The 21,503-nt window shown below is 42.9% G+C and overlaps 1 protein-coding gene across 6 annotated transcripts in view; it reads left to right on the forward strand.

Moving 5' to 3' along the window:
• Positions 1 to 1,344: 1,344 nt before the first annotated feature.
• PCMTD2 (protein-L-isoaspartate (D-aspartate) O-methyltransferase domain containing 2) overlaps positions 1,345 to 21,503 on the forward strand; it is a 30,750-nt gene continuing 10,591 nt past the window's right edge. Inside the window, exons 1-6 of one of the 6 annotated variants that reach the window (XM_089513600.1) lie at positions 1,353 to 1,433; positions 6,937 to 7,061; positions 7,391 to 7,517; positions 8,808 to 8,992; positions 11,118 to 11,456; positions 15,721 to 15,823. In XM_089513600.1, the coding sequence (XP_089369726.1) occupies positions 11,150 to 11,456; positions 15,721 to 15,823 (410 nt within the window). In that variant the 5' untranslated portion in view covers positions 1,353 to 1,433; positions 6,937 to 7,061; positions 7,391 to 7,517; positions 8,808 to 8,992; positions 11,118 to 11,149. Of the gene's footprint in view, positions 1,434 to 3,251; positions 3,800 to 6,936; positions 7,062 to 7,390; positions 7,518 to 8,807; positions 8,993 to 11,117; positions 11,457 to 15,720; positions 15,824 to 21,503 lie in introns of those variants that run through there. The other 5 variants (XM_089513601.1, XM_089513604.1, XM_089513602.1 and 2 more) reach the window with 5 other exon arrangements.

Genomic DNA, 21,503 nt, shown 5'->3' on the forward strand with positions numbered 1-21,503 from the left:
AAGTGGTGTAAAATGCATTAATTCTTTAGTGTAGATGCACCCTTTAGGCAAAAGCAAACTGCTGCAGCCTCTCCTGGCTTATATGTTCTCCTCATGAACAGCTTTAGCCATCTTGACCACACTCTGATGTTGCTTGGCTGAACATGTCCCAGTTTTCATTTTCTAAGTACAGTATATATGTGGGCATTCATATCAGTCGTTAAATAGTGTGTGTCTGTGTGTTCATATCAGTCTTATTTGTGTGTGTTTTCATATTCGTGCTTAAGTAGTGCACATGTCTGTGCGTTCGGATCTAAGTATGGTGAGTGTATTTTCATATGTGTTTAAGTAGTGCATGTGTCTGCGTGTTCAGATCTGCCTGATTAAGGAGTGTGTGTGTGTGTGTTTTTGTATCAGTGTTTAAGTAGCGTACGTCTGTGTGTTGAGATCTGCCTGTTTAAGGAGTGTGTGTCTGTGTGCTTCCGTGTCAGTATTTAAGTAGTGCATGCGTATGTGTGTTCAGATCTGTCTAAGTTGTGTATGTGTGTTTTTGTATCAGTGTTTAAGTAGCGTATGTATCTGTGCGTTCAGACCTGCCTGTTTAAGGAGACTTGTAGTGCTGTGTTCCTATCTAAGTATAGTGTGTATGTCTTCACATCAGTGTTCAAAGTGTGCTATAGAGAGAGAGAGATCATATCTGTTTAAGTACAGTACGAAGTTTGACGTCACTGTAACTGCCGCAACTCCCTCCAACAGAATCCTGGGATTTGTAGTTTGGTGAGAAGCACCGGCGCTATTTGGCAGAGAAGCCCAATGACTTTGTAAAACTACAAATCCCAGGATTCCATAGGACGCAGCTGCAGAGGTAAAAGTGGTATGGAAGTGCATTATCTCCACAGTGTAGGTGCACACTATAGGCAGAAGTAAGCTACTGCTGCAGCCTCTCTAAGGCTGCATCCACACTGGAGAAGTAACCCAGTTTGGCACCGCTTTTAACTTGTCTGGGTAAAGGCTATGGAATTCTGGGAGTTGGAGTTTGTTGTGGACCCACAACAAACTCCAACTCCCAGAATTCCATAGCCTCGAGCCAGACAAAGAGAGTTAAAGCGTCTTCGAAGTGGTCTATTTCTGCAGTGCGCATTGCTGCCTCAGAAGCCATTCCTTCCGTCCCCCCTGAAAAGAGGTGACAATGGTACGCCCCGTCGCTCCATCCACTTCGTGCTCTCCCCCTCCCTTCAGGGCCCGAATGGTACGCTCCCCCTTCTCTCCTCTCTTTTTCGGCGTCTTAGTCGCGGCTGGCTCGCGTCGTCCTCTGCGCCTGCGCAGTGGCGCTGCTACTTGGAGAGCTGGGGGCTGTTCCTTCTTCTTCTGACTGTTTACAGCTGACGGGGAGCTCGGCGCGTGGCGCGGCGGGGGGAGTGGAGGCGCAGAGGAGAAGAGCCGGCGGGGGACAGGTAGAGCTGCGCCCGGCTGTTCCGCCTAGAGGGGCTCTCCCCCCCCCCCGCTGCACCTCCAATTGTGAGGAAGAAGCCCAGGGTGCAAGCCCCGCCCCCTCGCTCTCGCCCCGCCCCCAAAACTAAAGGGGGGGGCTCTAAAGCCTCAGAAGGGCTGCTGGCCTTCCTCCCTTCGTTCCTCCTCAGAGACCCCTGACTCTCTCTCTGTCTATATATATATATGTGTATATATATCCCACCCCACAATCCCACTACAAACAGTCCCACCCCATAATCCCACTACAAACAGTCCCACCCCATAATCCCACCAGAATAAAAAATAATAATAATCCCACCACAAACCTCCCCATCCCCAAAAATCCCACCACAAACTGGTCCACCGCAAACCCACCGCTAAAAATCCCCCCAAATGCCCACCGCAAAAAATTGCACCACAGAAAAGCCCACCACAATCCCACCACAAATAATGCAACCCTACAAAATGTCCACCACAAAACAATCCCAACCAAAATCCCCCCACAAGTCCACCACAAAAAAAACCCTCACCCCAAGAGCCCACCACAAAAAGACCCACCACAAACAATCCCACCCCACAATCCCACCACAAATAAAACCCCACCCCACATTTCTTCCCAAAGTGAGAGGCATTAGATTAGGACTTCTCATATGTGTCTGTGTATTCATACTTGTGTGCTTAAGTATGGTGTGCGTGTGTGTTTTCTGTCTCTTTTAAGTATACTTTGTCTGTGTGTGTTTTATCTGTCTCTTTAAATATAGTGTGTGTGTGTGTGTTTATACTGTATCAGTATTTAAGTAGTGTGTGTTCATATCTGTACATATAGCAGGTGTATGTTTTCATATCAGTGCTTCAGTACAGTGTATGTGCACGCGCATGTGTGTTTAGCTAAGTATAGTTGTGTGTTTTCATGTCAGTATTTTGTGTATGCATGTGTGTTTATATCTAAGGTCCAAAACACACTGCAGAAATAATCCCAGAATTCCCTATCACTGAACCAGGGCAATTAAGACGGTCTCAAACGGGATTACATATAATGTGTGTGTTTTAAGTACTGAGTGTGTGTTCATATCTTATCTCCATAAAGTATAGTGTGTGTTTTCATATCAATGTTTACGTACTGTGTGTGTCTCCCTTCATATCTAAATATAATGTGTGTGTTTTCATATCACTGTTTAAGCAGTGAATGTTTGTGTGTGTTCATATTTAAGTATAGTGTGTGTTCATATCTGTCTATTGTATTTTCATATCAGTATTTAAGTAGTGTTTGTTTGTGTGTGTTCATATTTGTTTGCTGATACTCTGTGTGTTATCATATCAGTGTTTGTATGTATGTGTGCTCATATCTCTGTGTTGAAGTGGTTCCTGTGTGTGTGTTCATATCTCTGTGTGTGTCTGTGAATGTGTTACTCTGCCCTCAAGCTGTTTGTCAACTTACTTACACTAACCTCATGACTTCCAAAGGCTTTTCTTAAGGAAGAAATACTCACAGATGGTTTTGCCCTTGACTTCCTGCAGCCCTTGGCATTCCTTGTGGTTCCTCATCCAGGTACTATACAGAGCTGGTTCTGCTCAGCTTCAAAGATCAGACAGGATCCAGTGCCTTCAGGGTGTTTAGTCTGTGTTCATACCTATATGTGTGTTCATATCTGTGTATCGGTATGTAGAGAGATCTTGTAGCACCTTTGAGACTAACTGAAAGAAAGAATTTGGTAACATGAGCTTTCGTTGACTTGAACCTACCTCCTCAGATGTATCTTCAGATGTATCTGAGTAAGCAGGCTCAAGTTTGCAAAAGTGCATGCTGCCAACCTCTGTGTTTTCTGCCTACAAAGAGGCCTGTGACCAGCATTGCCAATTTCTGGGGAATTCCTCGAAATGCGGGCAATTTAATTACTTTCTTTCCAGGGATTTTGACTGAATATTCTGGTAAATATTGGGGAATTCCAGGGATTTTGGATTTTGTTAAAACATTCCAAGGAATATCTTCAAGGCTTGTTGGCAACAGTGCCTCTGACCTCACTGGAATGGAGACATATTGGATTGAAAAGAGGGGTCCCTGTTGAGATACAAATGGACTTTAAATGTCCTGGCCTTTGAAGATCTCCCTATTGCTGCCTGGCCAGAAGGAGGAGGAGGAGGAGGAGCCTGCCTGCCCAAAATGTATCCTCTCCAGTATACCCTCTTTACTAAGGACTGAAACAACATGCAGGCATCTGACTAACATCTCCAATTGTTTTGTTTTGTTTTCCCCTCCTGTTTGGTTTGTAACATCTTGCCTGATGAAGAAGCCCATGGAGCTTCGACAGCTTGCAACAAGTATATTGTGCATTTTGGCTGGCCAGTAAAGGTATCACTAATAGATTTTTGTTTGCATTTGTTAAATGGCCAACACAGCTACCCCTGAATGTTTTCCCTGTCTTCGGTTTGTGTTTTTTGATAATGAAATCAGTGGGTGTGGTGTGTTTTGATGTGTGTTTTAATCTGGTTTTAATGTTTTGATTGTTAAATCTCATTTTATCTTTTGTATCTTGTGAATTTTTAACAATGTGTTTTTTAATTTGTTATAAGCTGCTTCAAGTCCTGAACTGGGGGAAAGGAGGGATAGTAATAATAGTAATAATAATATCATCCTGTAATTTCTCTCCTTCTACTTGAACATCAGTCTCCAAAATGAATATAACACTTCATTTCTTTTCCACTCCCTTTCCTCCAATCTTGTGAGCATGAGATCGGTTGCCTCTTTATAATGTGTGTTAGGCTCCTTCACTCATGTGTGTAAATACCCTGTTTGATCTGGGAAGCTAAGCAGACTCAGTCGTGGTTAGTGCTTGGATGAGAATCTGCCAACAGTTACCAGGAACTATAGGTTGTATTTCTGAGGAAGGAACTGGCAAAACTGATTACTCCTTGCCTAAGGAAACCCTATGAAATCCATGGGGTTGCCATAAGTTGACAGGTGACTTGAAGTCACATACCCACATGCTCCAGATTAAGAGGTGGAAGGTTGTCATGTTAGCTTCTGTCACCCAGGGCAATGAGGTCCATCAAGTTTACCTGTAATCTGCATCTCATCTCTTTCTGTCCCTCCTCTCCAGTCTCCAGTGGATGCCAAGCATCGGTCAATCCCTTTCCCTTGTTAAGCCCTCTCTTGTGACCATGGGGTCATGTAATACCTGCTCTTTCTACTGTCAATCCCACTGCTGGGCAGTGGGTGCAAAGCCTAGCTGTTACTTTCCCAACTTTGTGGTGGTATAGTCAGCCAATCTGTCTCTCTCCTGTCTGCAGTAATAGGATAGTTTTCCTAACAGTAAAAACGACACACACAAACCATAACGTTCTACTGTTTGGGATCCCTTGCTTACCCACCATGTGCTTAATAACCTGTATAATGGGGCTTATTTCTCTTCTTCCTCTCTCCAAAGTTTTAGGACAGTGCTTCTTAAGCAATCAGATATAGAGGCCTGGCAACTCCCACCACCTCCATGATCCAAGTGCTGTATTTGTGCCCATTGGCTACAGTTATTTCTTTCTGCCTTGTAAGATATTGAGGACTTAGCAGAAGATGTCTCAGGGACTGGCACCAACCTGCCAAGCATCACTTTGAGTAGTACTGTTTTAGTGGTTGTACTTTTCTGCTTTGGCTCTTTCTGCACTGTCTCCATTTATTGTAGCAATAATTTGCTGTTCTGTACAGACCGAATTGTACACACCTTTTAGACATAAAGTGTTCTGCCTTTGTAGTAAAGGGATTACCCAGCATCAACTCAGCCTGCTAGGTTAAACCTTTTGCAAAGTTTTAACAAGTTCCCCCATGCCATAGAATAGGATTTTGGTCCCCCTGCCTTCATATTTAACATTACTTCTTCTTTCTCCATCTACCATAAGAGGGCTTAGTTTTTCCTTCTCTCATTTGTTGTTCTGTACGTTCAAGTCATTTTTTGTTGTTGTTTATGGCAATCCTACCATATGGGGTTTTCTTGGCAAGATTTTTTCAGAGGTGGTTTGCCATTGCCATCCTCTAAGGCTGAGAGCGTGTGACTTGTCCAAGGTCACCCAGTGGGTTTCATGGCCAAGCTGAGAATCAAACCCTTGTCTCCAGTCGTAGTCCAACACTCAAACCACTATCCCATGGTGGCTGTCATCTCCAGCTTAATCATAGCAGTTTCCCTGCTTCTTTGCTTCTTTCTGTATTGCTGTTATCCTTTATCTGGATTCTTGTAATCTGAAATATGCCAAAATTGTCCATAGTGACACCTTCGCTTTTGGATGGTTCAGTTGTAAAGTAACAATTGTTTTTTAAGTACCATTCTGACCAGTGATGGTTCTATCTGTTTTTTTGGCCTCGGTTCCAAGGTCCATTCGCTCTCCAGCCTGATAAACAACAATAGATTCCCACAGTTAACTGTCACAGAGAAAGCTGCTATAGAAATTAAAAGCAATTGTATATTCCTTGCTTGACCCATCCTAATAAGGCTATTCCCCCTCCCCTTCCAGAAATTTTTCTTAGGGTTCTTCAAGACAAAAGGAATCAAAACACATTGGAGTTTATCACACTAGCAAGATCCCGTAGAAAAACGGGAGTTAAACGAGAGTTAAGTTAAATTTGAATTTAAACAGAACTTGCAAATTCAGAAAGTTTATCACAGTAATTGCTCCTAAAATGAAATAACGCAAAGTTAATCCACAGTTAAAGCGGAGGAAACCAGCAGCTTTTTAAGCTGCTGGTTTCGTCCGCTTTAACTGTGAATTAACTTTGTGTTATTTCACGTTAACTGCAATGTTGTGTGCTAAACTTTGGGCATTTCCTGGTTATCTTCATGTTATATTGTGTTTAACTCCTGTTTTCCCTCGGGATCTCGCTAGTGTGATAAACTCTATTGTGCACGAAACCAGAATAAAAACCTCATCTGAAGACATTATAATCTTTTTACAGTGTTGCTATTTTCATTGAAAGCCGAGCATTTGTCCTACTCATGCACAGGAAAAACTATCTCCATTTTTCAGGTGGCATTCTGGGGTTATCAACACACTAATGCAAAGTTCTGTAACTCTGCTTCTTTTTGGTACCGTAAGTTTCTTGGTTTGTAGTCCAGAGAAAGACCATAGAGAGTATTCAGGCATTTTCTTGTCCTTGATGAAAAAGATGTGCCAAAAAGTAGTCAGCTGCTGTGAGAAATAGTTGTTTGCCCCTTTCTGCAACTAAAAAGAACAAGTGGGGGATTTTCCCTCTTTAATTTGCTCACAAATGTTGTATTTTCACCCCAAAAAAGTCCTTCAATGTGAGAAACCGTACAAAAATGCACAGAACACTCACAATCTCACCCACCATGGAGAAAACTTTTTCATTTTCAAGTGCAAGAATGAAATGAGGAAAGACGGACATCTCTACTATAAGGCATGGGAAAGGTGCCAGAGACTTTAATTGTAAGGGGGCTGATCCTTGGGTGGTTGTAATTTCATTTTGAAACTCTGGTGTCTGTGCAGGTCTTGGCTTCAAAGTGAGTCCTGGTCTGTGCTGTGGGAAGACTATTCATTGCCACCCTGGACCCCTCCCCTTGTGCTACACAGCTCTTCTGTGAGAGGGCAATGAAGACAGGAGACTGTTTTCAGTAAGTGTGCCCTGAATTGGCTGCAAACCAATTATCTCTTGTAGTGGCACAACGGAGTGCGCAGAGGCATGCTAATAACCCTGTAACTGGACCGCAGCCAGGTCAGAGGGCAGCTGTCTTGTATTGGGAATCTCTGTGACTTTACACTCAAGGCAGTTGGTGAAAAATGGGAAACAAATAAAAAATGAAGTGGTTGAGGCCCTGCGCTTGCGTGCTTGAAATAAGCATTAAGCCTGTAAAAGACCAAGAAAAGAAGGTTTGGCAGAGGTGCTTTCATGCTTAAAATTACATTCAAGGCTCTTATTTTTTGTGTTGTTTTTTTTCTTCAGCTCTCCAGGCTCATATTTTTTATGGAAGGTGATACTTCATGTTGAATATTCATTCTTCAGTTAAGAAAAAAAATTTGAAAGCATCACCTGACGATAGAGAGGCTGTAGGGGAGAGAGAAAAAGTAAGGTATGAATGTGAGCAAAACGTGCTTTAACTTTATTTTAGTTAAAAATTAAACAGACAGTTGTACTACACAACTGTACCCACAGAGCTCTGATATCACCTGAATTGTCATGCCTTCCTCCTGTGGAATCCTGGGATTTGTAATGTAATGAATTCTAAGTACCTCATTAAACTACAATCTATGGTTCCATAGGAGGGAGCCATGACAGTGAAGGTGATTTCAAAGTGCTGTAATTCTAGCATGAAAAGAAGCCTAAGACTTCATGGGAAAAAGTAGGCTTCACAAAGTTACTTGATATTACAGGAAAGTATGGCACTGCGTGTGCTATCAATATCTGCAAAAGTCTGTTGGGATCACGGGTTATGGAGTACCAACTGAATAAGGTGTTCAGTTGGATGTCACAGAGTCACATCTGGCTGGCCGCTGTGAGAGGCAGGATGCTGGACTAGATAGACTCAGATACAGCTTTGGTAAGAGGGGGCATTGTTTTATGGCTTTTTGGCTCTGTAGAAATGACCTGTTAGGCCCAGTGAATCAACAGCTAAAGTAGTCAGAAGGTTGATCTGGAGCAGAATACAGAAACAGATTGTCCTTTTGACCATGTGCATGTTTGGCGGAGTCTGAAAGCACAAATTGGCTGGCTGTCCTTCCTGAAAGAAGGAAAAAGGCAACAAGCTGTGCATATCGTGCCCTCCTTCTTATGTCCATATAACCTATAAACATCCTAGATTTTTTTTTCCGGAGTTGGAATTTACCTTTTAGCTACCAGAGGAGATTGTTGGATAGAGGCCAATACAGTCCTTGACATGTCTCTAGCCTGTCACTGTTACCTTAGCATTCCTGCTGTTTCACTATTGTCTTCTGGGTTCAAGTTATGCAAATTAAGAAAGCAGGGGCAAACAAAGCAGTTTTGCATAAACTTTCAGTGTGATGTATTTCAAAGCAGACTTTTATTCAAAGTTTGGTTTTTCTAGTACTAACCACAACTGCCTTTCTGATCATACTTAAATGCCAGCACTTTGTATCAACATAACAGTTCAAATGTGTGCAAGTTACATCCCTTATTCAAATTCTGCAGTAACATCAGGTTTTGTTCTTAAGTTGTTGTTTGTGTGTGCGTTTTATGTATAAAGGTAGCATGTTGTTTGTGCTGAATGTGTGCAAAAACTGAGCTGAGGCAGAACATTCTAAGCTAGGCACAAACACAGAATCTGCCAGTTATGCACTTTTTCTCAGAAAAGCAAACCGCTACTATTTTTTTTAAAAAAAATCACATTGTTTTCTTCCTACAGAGAATGTTAACAGAACAGTTTGCATTGCTGAAATCTTGACCTCCTTAAAAAAAACTGGTATTGTCTAAAGGCTGTTGCATGTAGCTAATACCCCAGAGGACAGGATCAAGATTCAAAATGACCTGAACAGACTAGAAAACTGGGCCAAAGCTAACAAAATGAAATTCAACATGGAGAAATGTAAGGTACTGCACTTAGGGCGGAAAAATGAAATGCATAGATACAGGTTGGGGGGACACCTGGCTTAAGCAGACTGCATGTGAAAGGGATCTAGGAGTCCAAGTAGAGCACAAGTTGAATATGAGTCAACAGTGTGATGCGGCAGCTAACAAGGCCAATGCAATTTTAGGCTGCATCAATAGAAATATAGTGTCTAGATCAAGGGAAGTAATAGTGCCACTCTATTCTGCTTTGGTAAGGCCTCACCTGGAATACTGTGTCCAGTTCTGGGCACCACAATTCAAAAAGGATGTTGAGAAAGTGGAGCATGTCCAAAGGAGGGCGACTAAAATAATAATATGTTTTAAAAATGTTAAAAATGGTGAAAGGTCTGGAAATCATGTCCTATGAGGAATGACTTAGGGAGCTGGGAATGTTTAGCCTGGAGAAGAGAAGGTTAAGAGGTGATATGATAGCCCTGTTTAAATATTTGAAGGGATGTCGTATTGATGAGGGAGCAAGCTTGTTTTTTGCTGCTCCAGAGACTAGGACCCAGAGCAATGGATGCAAGCTCCAGGAAAAGAGATTCCACCTCAACATTAGGAGGAACTTCCTGACAGTAAGGGCTGTTCAACAGTGGAACAAACTCCCTCGGAGTGTAGTGGAGTCTCCTTCCTTAGAGGTCTTTAAACAGGCTAGATGGCCATCTGTTGGGGATGCTTTGATTTAGATTTCCTGTATGGCAGAATGGGGTTGGACTGGATGGCCCTTGCAGACTCTTCCAACTCTACGATTCTATGATCTATGATTCTATGTTAAATTTGTGTTGCAGTAGCTGCAGTGATCTCTCCCTGTCTCCTGAGGTTACTGTGGTTATCATGTGTTAGACTTCATAGCAATACCTTGCTTAAAGTCAATTTATCATCACCTTCTAATTGTTTTTTCTTTCCTTATCAAAGGCTGAAATTTTCAGTTGATTCTAAAACTGAGATCCATGGAGCTCTTTTAAGCACACCTAGGGTTTAGGGGGAAAGTTTTTTCTTCTTCTACCTTTAACATTTAGGCCTAATTTCTATTTCCCATTTGGCCAGGTGATTGACCAAGACAAACATGCGTATCCATTTTGGTCCATCTCAGACACTGTAATTTATATATAAAACATGCATGCATTCACAACTGCAAAAGGCTTACACATATTTTCTCTTGTTTTCACTACCACTATCTGTCTTGCATCTTCCTACGTACATGTCAAGTCTTCGTGGATCCTGATTATCTCTAAAGAATGTCTTCTTAAATGCCAAGGAAGGCTTATGTGGGAGTCCATCTCACTTGGTAGGGGGCCCTGAATCACAGTTTTCCCTCCAGCAAACACCACTGGAATGATATAAAAGAGAATACAGAACAAAAGCATTTTTTCTTTCTTCTCTAATTTGAAGCAAGGGTTCCTCAGCTAACAGAAATACACTTTCTAATCAGATTGGATCTTCTTGTTCACAAGATTCACCCACCATTCCTAACTTCTAAGCTAAGTAGCTAGATCTCTTAGGACTCCTCCTTGATCCCCAGTGGCACTTAGAAAACCAACAAGAAGTCAATTAGACAAAAAAAAAAAAAAACAAGCTGAAGGCAAATTATTAGTTACCATATCAGAAGCCTTACAGACCAGAAGACTCAATCTGATTTGACCATTTGGCCTGAGGTTCTCCTCTCCTTGTTTAAGGGGGTATTTTCAGAGTTGTTCAATGATGGAGGCAAATAGTGCTTTTTTTACTTTGAATGTTGGCCAAAATTGAACATGCTTCTCTGTGTTTGGAAAAATGCAATATATAACTGTCAACTAGAATCCATGTTTCCATATCCAAAAGCATCTAAAGAGAACAGCTGACAATGCAGTAGAACATGTTTGTCAGGAATGATCACTGGTATGTTATTTCAAAGGTTGTTTCATTGTACTAATGAATATACATATGAAGGGAAAATCTCTAAACAACAAAAGAGACCTGTGGTTGTAACTGGCAATCTCTACATATAGAAAATTCCTTTTGAGTCTATTTCTTTTTATGTATAGAATGTGCCATACATGCAGCTAGTGTCTTCTTATTTCTTTCAACCAGTAATGTTTATATTATTCCCTCTTCCCTCCTTCTTCAGCTATCCAGAGTTAATTTTTGCATCTGTGAACAATGGGAGGTGCTGTGAGTGCAGGAGAGGACAATGATGAGTTGATTGACAATCTAAAAGAGGCTCAGTACATCCGGACAGAGCTGGTAGAGCAGGCCTTCCGGGCTGTGGATAGAGCAGACTATTACCTTGAAGAGTTCAAGGACAATGCTTACAAAGACTTGGCTTGGAAACATGGGAACATTCACCTCTCTGCTCCCTGCATCTACTCAGAGGTCATGGAAGCTCTAGATCTGCAGCCGGGGCTTTCCTTCTTGAACCTGGGAAGTGGCACAGGCTATCTGAGTTCCATGGTTGGGCTTATCTTAGGTAAGTGAGCTTTCTTATCGACCAAATTGGCCACGTGAATCAAAAATTCTTTCTTTATTGCACCAAAACATACTCTTCTCAATATTGACAATACACCAGACATATGCCATGTTATTCATATTATGCATTTCACCACAGCCATGATCTATCCTGTGATTAGTACTCGTTCTGCAAATCAAAGAATGTCCTGTATAAGGAGAGGTTGTATGGCTTGGAATAAATGCAACTCTCAGTGGGCTGTGGTTGGTTATGTGTCTGCAGCAAAGCTTGGGAAAACAACTCCAAGCTCTGCTCTGGAAAAGCATCAGTTTTCCAAAACTGTTATAATAATACCTGTATGCAGTTTCAGAGGCTGAGACTAGGCTTGCCATATCCCACCTGGGGGCGGGACTTTCCCGGTTTGGGGCGGGGCCACACAGTCCCGCCCCAGTTTGGCACCTCCCCCCTCCAGCAAGGCCCTGGAGGCAGCTCCAGCCCTCCCCATGGCTGTGTGCCACCCTCCCCGCCTGGCTTAGCCTAGAGAGCAGGTCTTCAAGACAGCTGCCACTCAGAGCTATTGCCAGCCCACTTGGTATATATACCCTGCAAAAGGCATTACTTTCAGGTTACAGTGAGCAAAGAAAAAAAGGCCATCAATCGTTCCTGTTTCCCTGGGAGTCTAAATGCCTCCTCATCTTTTAAATGTCTACCACTCAGTATTGTTGTAATTCTTTATCACAGGGTCGTTTTTGAGGCCCAAAACACCTTTCCTTGGAATATGCAAATTTCTCCCGAAGCTGACCAATGGGAAAGAAGCAATCAGCCCTCCCCTTGGGTTGGTTTTCAATGGCTTGGAAGGAAGAGATTTTGCCTTGCAAGTTGCTGGTAAATAATAGAAGGCTTTGGGGTAGCAAAGGCTGCAGAAATAGTTTGACACCCCCCTTAAACATCCATGGCTCAGTGCTATGGGATTCTGGGAATTGTAGTTTCTTGTGGCACCAGAGCTCTTTTGACAAAAGGAGACTGAATGGAGGCGTTGCCTGGCTGGGGGCAGAGCCTCTTGCCAGCAGTGAGAAGGCTGCGATGATGAGGAAAAGCAGGGGCTCCTCTGATGGTCCTGGCCACTTCCCTTGGCTCCCTCCCTCCTCCTCCTCCTCCTCCTCCTCTCAGAGCTCATTCACACTCCCTGGCTTTTCTCTCTCTCCCCCCCCCCTCTGCACTTTGAGACCCCTTTAACTGCCAAAGGTCAATGCTTTGGAATTCTGGGGTCTGTGAGGCATTTGGCCTTCTCTGTCAGAGAGCTCAGGTGCCACAATAAACTACAATTCCCAGGATTCCATAGCACTGAGCCCTGGCAGTCCAAGCAGTGTGTTTTGGACACAGAGATCCTCCAAATGAATCCAGTCCCTAGCTTTTATATCTCTCACACACACTGCAGGAATAATAATAACCCACTTTGAGACTGCTTTAACTCAGTGCTAGGGAATCCTGGGAATGCGAGTGTTTGGGAGACATTGAGACTTCTCTGTCAGTGATGGCTCTGAGGCCACAATAGACTACAATTCCCAGGATTCCCCAGCACTGAGCAGTCTCAAACTGGACCATTTCCTCAGTGTGGATGCACCTGGGGAGGAATTCTGGGCACTGGGGCCACAGTGTACTACAATTCCCAGCATTCCCCAGCACTAACCCAGGACAGTTAAGTCACTCTCAGACTGGATTATTTCCTCAGTGTGGATGCAGCTTTGGTGAGGAACTCTGGGCATTTCAGTCCAGCATTGTTTTATTTCTGCAGTGTATTTTGGACCAGAGACAAGGTGACCAGGCATCCTCCTCCTTTTCCAGGACATGTTCTCCATTTGGATCATGGTTAAGAAGCATGGATTTATAATTACATGGGTGTTTTTAGCTTTTATTTTTGGCCATGTCCTACATATTTTTGCTCGGGTGCCCTACATTTTGGGGTGAGGGCATTGGTCACCTTGGTCAGAGAACTTTCCAGGGGTTAACTGCCATTCTGCTGTGGTGCTGGAACAAACCACCATTCCCAGAATTCCATAGCATTCAGGCAAGACAGTTAAAGTGGTCTCAAACCAGATTATTTCTCCAGTGTAGATGCAGCCCAAGCCTTTTGCCTCTCTTATGCCTGAGATTTCAAAGCCCAGCCTTGGCACCACAACAAACTACAAATCCCAGGATTCCATAGGATGGAGTGATGAGAGTGAAAGCAGTGTGGCAGCAGCCTAAGTGTGCTTAATGCAGTTCTTAACATGGTTCACCTCTTGCCTACAGAGTCTCACAAGACTTTTTTGTTTAACAACTTGTACCCATTAACTCCATTTCATGTCTCCTTTATTTAGTGGGGAGGAATACAGACAAAACAAGTCAAAATGAAGAAAAACCAAAGTCCCTTGACCAAAGGGTTTGTTTGTGGAATAAGCCTCTGAAATATGCAAGAGGCAATGTTAAAATAAAGCCATGTTCAATGCTCAAATGTGCTGTTTGGAATGGGGAGAGGGGGTTGGCCAGAAAGGGAAGTACATTTCCGTGATCTGTCTACGAATAATGTCAAAATGTCCTCCATTTTGATCATGCCTAAGAAACATGGATTTATATTAACATTTCTAAAAAAGCCTCAATTTTTTGCGTGTCCTCCATTTTTAAAAAATGTGTCCTACATTTGAAAATGTTGTCCTGCATTTGTCCTACATTTGTCCCGGTTTGGAGGTCCTCACTTATGGCAACCCTAGCTGAGACCCACTTGAGAATTTAAACTAGGAAGTACTCCCAATGGTTGCCTGACTTCTGGTTCTGTTTTGTTGGGAGGACGTGGAGGGAATGAATGTTTATTATTACTTAAAGCATTTCTATCCTCCTTTACAACTTTAAACAAAATTTGCAGCACATTTTAGAGCTGTTAACAACAAACTAAATCAAAAGTGAAACTATAAATGAACAGTATTTCATCCAGCAGCTATGTTTTCAAGAACAGACTTTTCTTCAACAGTTTCTTCTTAAAGCTTTCTTGACCTACAGTCCATCACTTCATTAGGTTTTACACATGTATTTAAAGTTTAGCCCACACTTTCTCAAAGGTGCTAAGAGTATGTTATGCTTTTCCCTTTATCTTCATTGCATCCTTATAAAATAGGGCTAGTAAGAAAGAAAATCAAGAGTGTGACCAAGGTTTTTTGTGGGTTTTTTGGGCTATGTGGCCATGTTCTAGAAGAGTTTAGGAATAAACTCTTCTAGAACATGGCCACATAGCCCAAAAATCCCACAAAAAACTAAGGATGCAGGCCATGAAAGCCTTCGACTTCACAAGTCTGACCAAGGTTTCTTAGTACATTTTTGAATGATCAGTTTCAACTTAAGTCACCCCAACTTGAGTCCACTGTCACCACTATAGTACATTGGCTCTTGTTCGTTTTTTGTTTGTGCATAATTGAAATGTGGCCATGCATTCAACTGCTAACTGGAATGAATGTATCTAAAACAGTGCCAACAGTCCTAGCTCTTTTGGATTCACATGATAGTTCTGGAGCAGTTCCCAGGTTCTATAGATTTGAAAACATTTTTGCTGCCATCCATGCCTATCACTGATGTCATTAATCATAAGGACTACGAGTACCATTTTCACTCCACCCCTAGCATCTGTTAGCATCATAGGCAAGCATTTGCTTGTATCCACCTATTGACCATCTGTCAGGTGTACTATCTTGCACTTCCTTTGTAATTTTCCTCTGGGTGCAATTTTCTCACATTCCTTCCCGGCTTGTCACTTTTAAAGTGGATTCTTCAGAGACTTTGGCCTGTTACAGACTGCCAAAATAAAGCTGCTTCGGGTCTCTTTGGAGGTATGCTGTTTAAATGATGCATGGGTCCTAAGAGTCCGGAGGTCACGCCAAAGCCACACTCCATTCCTAAGCACCGGAGTGCAGCTTTGGTGCAGCTTCCAGATTCTTAGGATGCATGCATCATTTAAACAGCATACCTCCAAAGAGACCCGAAGCAGCTTTATTTTGGCAGTCTGTAACAGGCCATGGTTAGAATAGACCTCTTCTTCTTCCTGTTCTATTTCACATTTAATGTGACTGTGATAGTAAGTAAAACTCTCTAGAAAGATTCAGCTTGTATCTCCATTTTAATGCGGCACTGAAGCAGCAATCTGCGGTGACTCTTCATAGATCCTTTCTGAAGCTGAGATAAACATTTTGAACTGTTGCTTGTTCTTCATCTTGTTACCTTTGAAATGTTTTTTTCTTTGCATTTCTCAAATATTCAGGTCCGTTTGGTGTTAATCATGGTGTGGAGCTTCACTCCGATGTTATAGAATATGCAAAGCAGAAACTGGACTTCTTCATCAGAACAAGTGACAGCTTTGACAAGTAAGATCAGAGGACATGTTTTATTTGCACTGAAATTGACTTCCAGGACAGATGTATCACTTTGGATGTTAACCATCAGTTGTAACATAAAATGAATTCAGGGTGACTGTTTCATTTGTGTGATGTTAGCTGCTGGAAAGCTGGAAGATAACAGTAATTTCTTCTGCTGTTAAACTGTTAACTTTCGTACCAGGGGTGTCACTGGGTGGGGTGGGCACATCAGGTGACACCCTAAGGGAGTGAGACCACTGTTCCCCAAACATCTGTCTTTTGGCAGAAACAGGCTATGGTGTACACCAGTGTCCCTTTAAAACACTGAAGAGTGGGGTGAGGCTTAGTGGGAAGAGAAAGGAGAGAAAGGAGAGGCCCTAGTGTATGTGTGTGTATACACACACACACACACACACACATATATTCAGATTTAAAATATTTTAAATTTAAAATTTTAGCAATTATCTTTAAACTTAATTTTTTTTATTTTTAAAACTAAAATTTAATGTTTTAAAAATATTTTTTACTTTTTTAAAAAAATAATTTTTAATTATTCTTTTTAAATTTTCCCTAAAAACATCACATCTTTCCAAATGTTCACTTTAATCACATGAAACTTTGTACAGTGTGCCTTTGTCTTATGCGGGGATCCGTTCTGCCCCCTCTCCCCATGTAAGGCAAATAGCACGTATGCTCGAGCCCCATTGGATGTAATGAGGCTCATGTATGACACATGGCACACGCACCAAGGCTGCGCACGCCATTGTTTCTTCCGCATATGACACGGGTGCACTGTATATGTAAATACAACAAGGCTGTGTGTATGATATTGTAATTTAAAGATATAATGCTAATATTCGTAGTTGTTTATTTCACTAATATTGCTGTTACATTTATGATATATGGGAATGATGATTTATGAGTAATATTAGTACAAAAACATTAGTAAGGATTTTGTATGGGGTGGTATGGGTGGGAGTGGTGACACGCATGAATTATCGCACTAGGTGACACCAACCCTGGTGACGCCACTGTTACATACTACACAGTTATAGCTCTATAATTCCACTTTGTCTGAAATGGCAACATCCTTTGGAATTATTGGGTTCAGAATTTGGTGAGGCAGTTTAACTCTTTGATGAGAATTGTTAACAATTCTTGTCTACAGAAGGGTGACCAAGATGATCAAAAGTCTGTAAACCAAGCCTTATGAGGAATGACTTAGGGAGCTGGGTATGTCTATCTTCGAGAAAGAGATAACTTAAGAGGTGACATGGTAGCCATCTTTAAATATCTGAAGGAATATCATGTAGAAATTATACCCAGCATGTTTTCTGCTCCTTGAGAAAACAGAACACAAACAAATGGATTCAAATATTTTTTTTTTTAAAGATTAAACATCAGGAAGAACATCTTGACCAGGCATCGGCAACCTACGGCCCGCGGGCCGGATCAGGCCCGCGGAGACCGTCAGAGCGGCCCCAGGCCGTCCCTGCCGCCGATTGCCGCCGGCGGCGCCCCCCTTCCCCCGCCCTGTGAGAAGGCTTCGGCCTTCCCAGGGGGCGGGGAGAGGCTGTGGGGCCGGGGGCCTGGTGAGAGGGAGGCGGGGGTCCCCCTCGTCCTTTTCCTCAAGCCTGCGGTTGCTGCAGAGCCGCGGGCCTGGCGAGAGGGAGGCGGGGTTCCCCTTGTCCTTTTCCCCAAAGCAAGAGGCAAAGCAAGGTGGGAAATCACCCTCCTCAGGGATTTGGGTGCAAAAGGCGCGCTTCTTCTTCTTTGCTGTTGCTGCTGCTGCTGCAGGCGCCTTTTCCCCCTCTCAGAAGTTCCTGCGGGGGCGGGAGGAAGAGGAGGAAGGCAGAGAAAAAACGGAGGAGAAAGAAGGAAGGGAAACCCCTGCCTTTCCCTTCCTTCCTTGTCCTCTTTCTCCTCTGTTTTTTTCTGCTTTCCTCTTCCTCCAGCCTCCTTTACCCTTCTCTCCCCAGAGTTTGCCTCCAACTCTCTCCTTCTCTCTCTCTGTCTCACACACACAAAATCTCTGGCCCCACTTTTCTCCCCCCCCCCTTCCCCTCTTTTGAGTAAGAGTAGGAGAGAGGAGGCAGCCACGTGGTTGTTGTTGTTGTTGTTGCAAATGTGTGCCTCCATTTGCAACTTATGGAGACCTTGAGGCAAAACTATCATGGGGCTTTTAGGTCCAAAACACGCTTTGCAGAAATAACCCACTTTGAGGCCGCTTTAACTGCCTTAGCTCAGTGCTAAGGAATCCTGGAAACTGTAGTTTATTGTGGCACCAGAGCTCTCTGCCAGAGGCTAAATGTCTCATGAAACTACAGTTCCCAGAATTCCCTAGCATTGATCCAGGGCAGTTAAAGCAGGCTCAAACTGGATTATTTCTGCTTTATGTTTTGGGCCTCAGAGGGGATTTTTTTTTGCCTTTGCCACTGTCTTCTCCTGAGGCCGAGAGAGTGTGATTTTCCCAAGAGGGAACCCAGTGGAGATTCAAACTTTCGAGGGCAGAGAGATTTGTTGTGTGCCTTCAAGTCGTTTCGGACAATGGCATCTCTAAGGTGAACCTATCATGGAGTTTCCTTGGCAAAGTTTTTCAGAGTAGGTTTATCATGATTCCTCCTGAGGCTGAGAGAGTGTGGCTTGACCAAGAGCACCAAGTGGGTTTCCATGGATGAGCAGGGCTTCAAACTCTGGTCTCCAAGCACACAACTCAAACCACTGAACCATGCTGCCTCTCTGTATCTTCTGTGCTTTTAAAATGCTTGTTGTTGTATGCCTGCAAGTCGTTTCCAGTTTATTTCTATATGTATATATCTGTGGGTGGGTGTGCATGTGTGTGTGAGAGTGTGTGTATTATATATAAATAGATGTGTTGATGTATATATGTGTATGTGTGGGAGATATATATATATATATATATATATGGGTGTGGATGTATGCATGTGTGTTTCTGTGTATATATGTGTGGGTGGGCATGAATGTGTGAATGTTTATATGAGTGAGTAGGTGTGTATGTATGTATATATGAGACAGACTCTGCACACTAAGTCTAAGGGGGAGCTGTAAAGGGTTGTTGTTGTTATGTAGTTGTGTGCCTCCACTCTCCTCCCCCTCCAGCTCTCTGTTGGTGGTGAGGGGGTTGTTGTTGTTGTTGTTGTTGTTGTTGTTGTTGTTGTTGTTGTTGCTGCTGCTGCTGCTGTACACCTTCAGTCTATTTCCAATCCTGGCACAAAGTTTTTTGGTGAGTTTCTCCAAAGGAGGTTTGCCAGTGTCTTCCTCTGAGGCTGAGAGAGTGTGATTTTCCCAAGGTCTCTCAGTGGGTTTCATGGGGTTTCCTTGGAGAGAGTTATATATAAAGAGATGTGTGGGTGTATAAGTGTGTGTGTGTGTGTGGGTGGGTATAAATGTGTGTGTGTAAATAGTGGCTGGGTATACATATGTCTATGTGTGTGTATGTATGTATTTGTGTGTGTGTGTGTGCGTATATATATATATATATATATATTGGGGCAGACTGTGCCCCACTATGTCCAAGGGGGAGCTGTAGGGTTGTTGTTGTTATGTAGTTGTGTGCCTTCAAGTCCTTTCTGACCTATGTGGCAACCCTAAAGTGGGGTTTTCTTGGCCATTAACTTTAGAGGAGGTTTGCCCTTGCCATCCCTTGAGGCTGAGAGAGTGTGAGCCTGTGGGTTTCCATGACCAAGCTGGGATGAGAACCCCAGTGTACAAAGTTGTCCGATGGTAAAACCACTATGCTGGTTCCTTTTTATCATCCTCTATTCTACATTGTAGAACTAATCCAGTGTGACACCAATTTTTAAGTGCTGTAGTTCCATCCTATGGAGTCCTGGGATTTGTAGTTTTACTTTGGTCTTCTCTGCAAAAGAGTGCTGGTGCCTCATAGAACTACTAATCCCAGGATTCTATAGGATGGAGCCATGGCAGTTAAGGTGGTCTCAAACAACGTTACTTCTACAGTGTAGTTGCAGCCTACATTAGAGCCACTGAATTGATGGAATCCTACTTGTTCATTCACTATTCATTCAGCAATTGATTGAATGTTTTTTTTTCCTTAGTTGGGAATAACCAACAGGAATTTATTTATTTGTTTGTATTTTATTTATTTTATTTGGTTTATATGTGGCTTTTCTGTCCAGGAGGCTGTCCAAAAGATGCCCGATTTTGAGCAGGATTGTGGTTGTTTCTGACTTACTGTGACCTAAGGGTTTTCTTGACAAGGCTTTATAAGTATTTTTCCCTTTTTGCTATGGCATCCTCTGAGGCTGAGAGAGTGTGACTTGCCTCTATTTTTGTGTGCTTTCAAGTCTTTCCCAACTTAGGGCAACCCTGATTTTCTTCACATGAGGTTTGGGTTTGCTGAAGGCTGAGAGAGTGTGACGTGTGTGTATGGTGCCTACAAGTTGCTTCCAACTTATGGTGACCCTAAGCAGAAAATATTATGTGGTTTTCCTGGCAAATTTCATCAGGGGGATTTATTATTGCTAGTCTGAGGCTGAGAGAGTGTGCCTTGGGTTTTTACCTGGAAGTCCCACCCCAGAAGGCAGAGGTCCTGCTCCCCAGAGGGCAGATGCCCCTCCCCAGAAGCCTTGCCCCCAGAGGGAGGAAGTCCCGCCCCTGGCACCCAGTGCCACCCAGTGAAGAGATACCTTTGAGTTTGGGCACTCAGCTTCAAAAAGGTTCGCCATCACTGGGCTAGAATAACTCTCTATTTTCTATTTATTTATTTAATTTTTTGAAATTATTAAATTATTTATTTTTTTGCTTCGGCCCCCCAGTTGTCCGAGGGACAGGAACCCGGCCCCCAGCTCAAAAAGGTTGCCTACCCCTGATCTTGACTATAAGAACTGTTTGGCAATGGAATGGACTACCTCATTGGGTGGGTGGGGGGTACTCACCTTTGGAAGTCCTTAAATAGAGGTTGGATGGGCATCTTTTGTGAGAGCTTGGGAGGTTGGACTAGGTGACCTACCTTTCACCTCTAAGCTTCTGTGATTCTGAATTGTTGTTGTTAACTGCTGTCAAGTCAACTTCAACAATAATCTTTGAGAACTGGAAAACAGGAGAAGTCCCAGCAGACTGGAGAAGGGCAAATGTTGTCCCAATCTGCCAAAAGGGGAAAAAAAGAGGATCCCAATAATTATTTCCCAGTTAGTCTGACCAGAAAAAATTCTAGAGCAGCTAGAGAGTACCAGGGAAAATTTTTAGAGCAGCTCATTAAACAGACAGTTTGAACATTTAGAAGGGAATCGCAAAAAAGTAAACATGGGTTTCTCAGAATGGTGAAGGCTTGATTTGTTCTTGGACCCCTCTCTAAATGGCAAATCCTAGGATTCTGTAGAATGTTGCTACAGCAATTCAGATGGAATCATAATACTATAACTGCAGTGTTAAAGGGCCCTTGGCCACTGACACTTCCTCTCTTACCCCAAACCAAAGCAACTCATTCACTTTACTCTAGAAGCTTTAATTTGTTTGTTTATGGTAAATAAGAAATCGACACATTCCAAAAATGCTGCTGTGATGGTACTCTGAGGGGCTTTATAACAGGAATATGCAACTTACAGTCCTTCAGATGCTGTTGGAGTTCAAACTCTCTTGATAACTGGCTACGTTGGGTAGAACCACAAGGACTTGGAACTCAATCACATCTGGTGGGCCATATCAT

This window comes from Sceloporus occidentalis, unplaced genomic scaffold (assembly GCF_023333645.1).
Source record: "Sceloporus occidentalis isolate IW3139 unplaced genomic scaffold, rSceOcc1.0.p SCAF_3, whole genome shotgun sequence".
Lineage (NCBI taxonomy): Eukaryota > Metazoa > Chordata > Lepidosauria > Squamata > Phrynosomatidae > Sceloporus > Sceloporus occidentalis.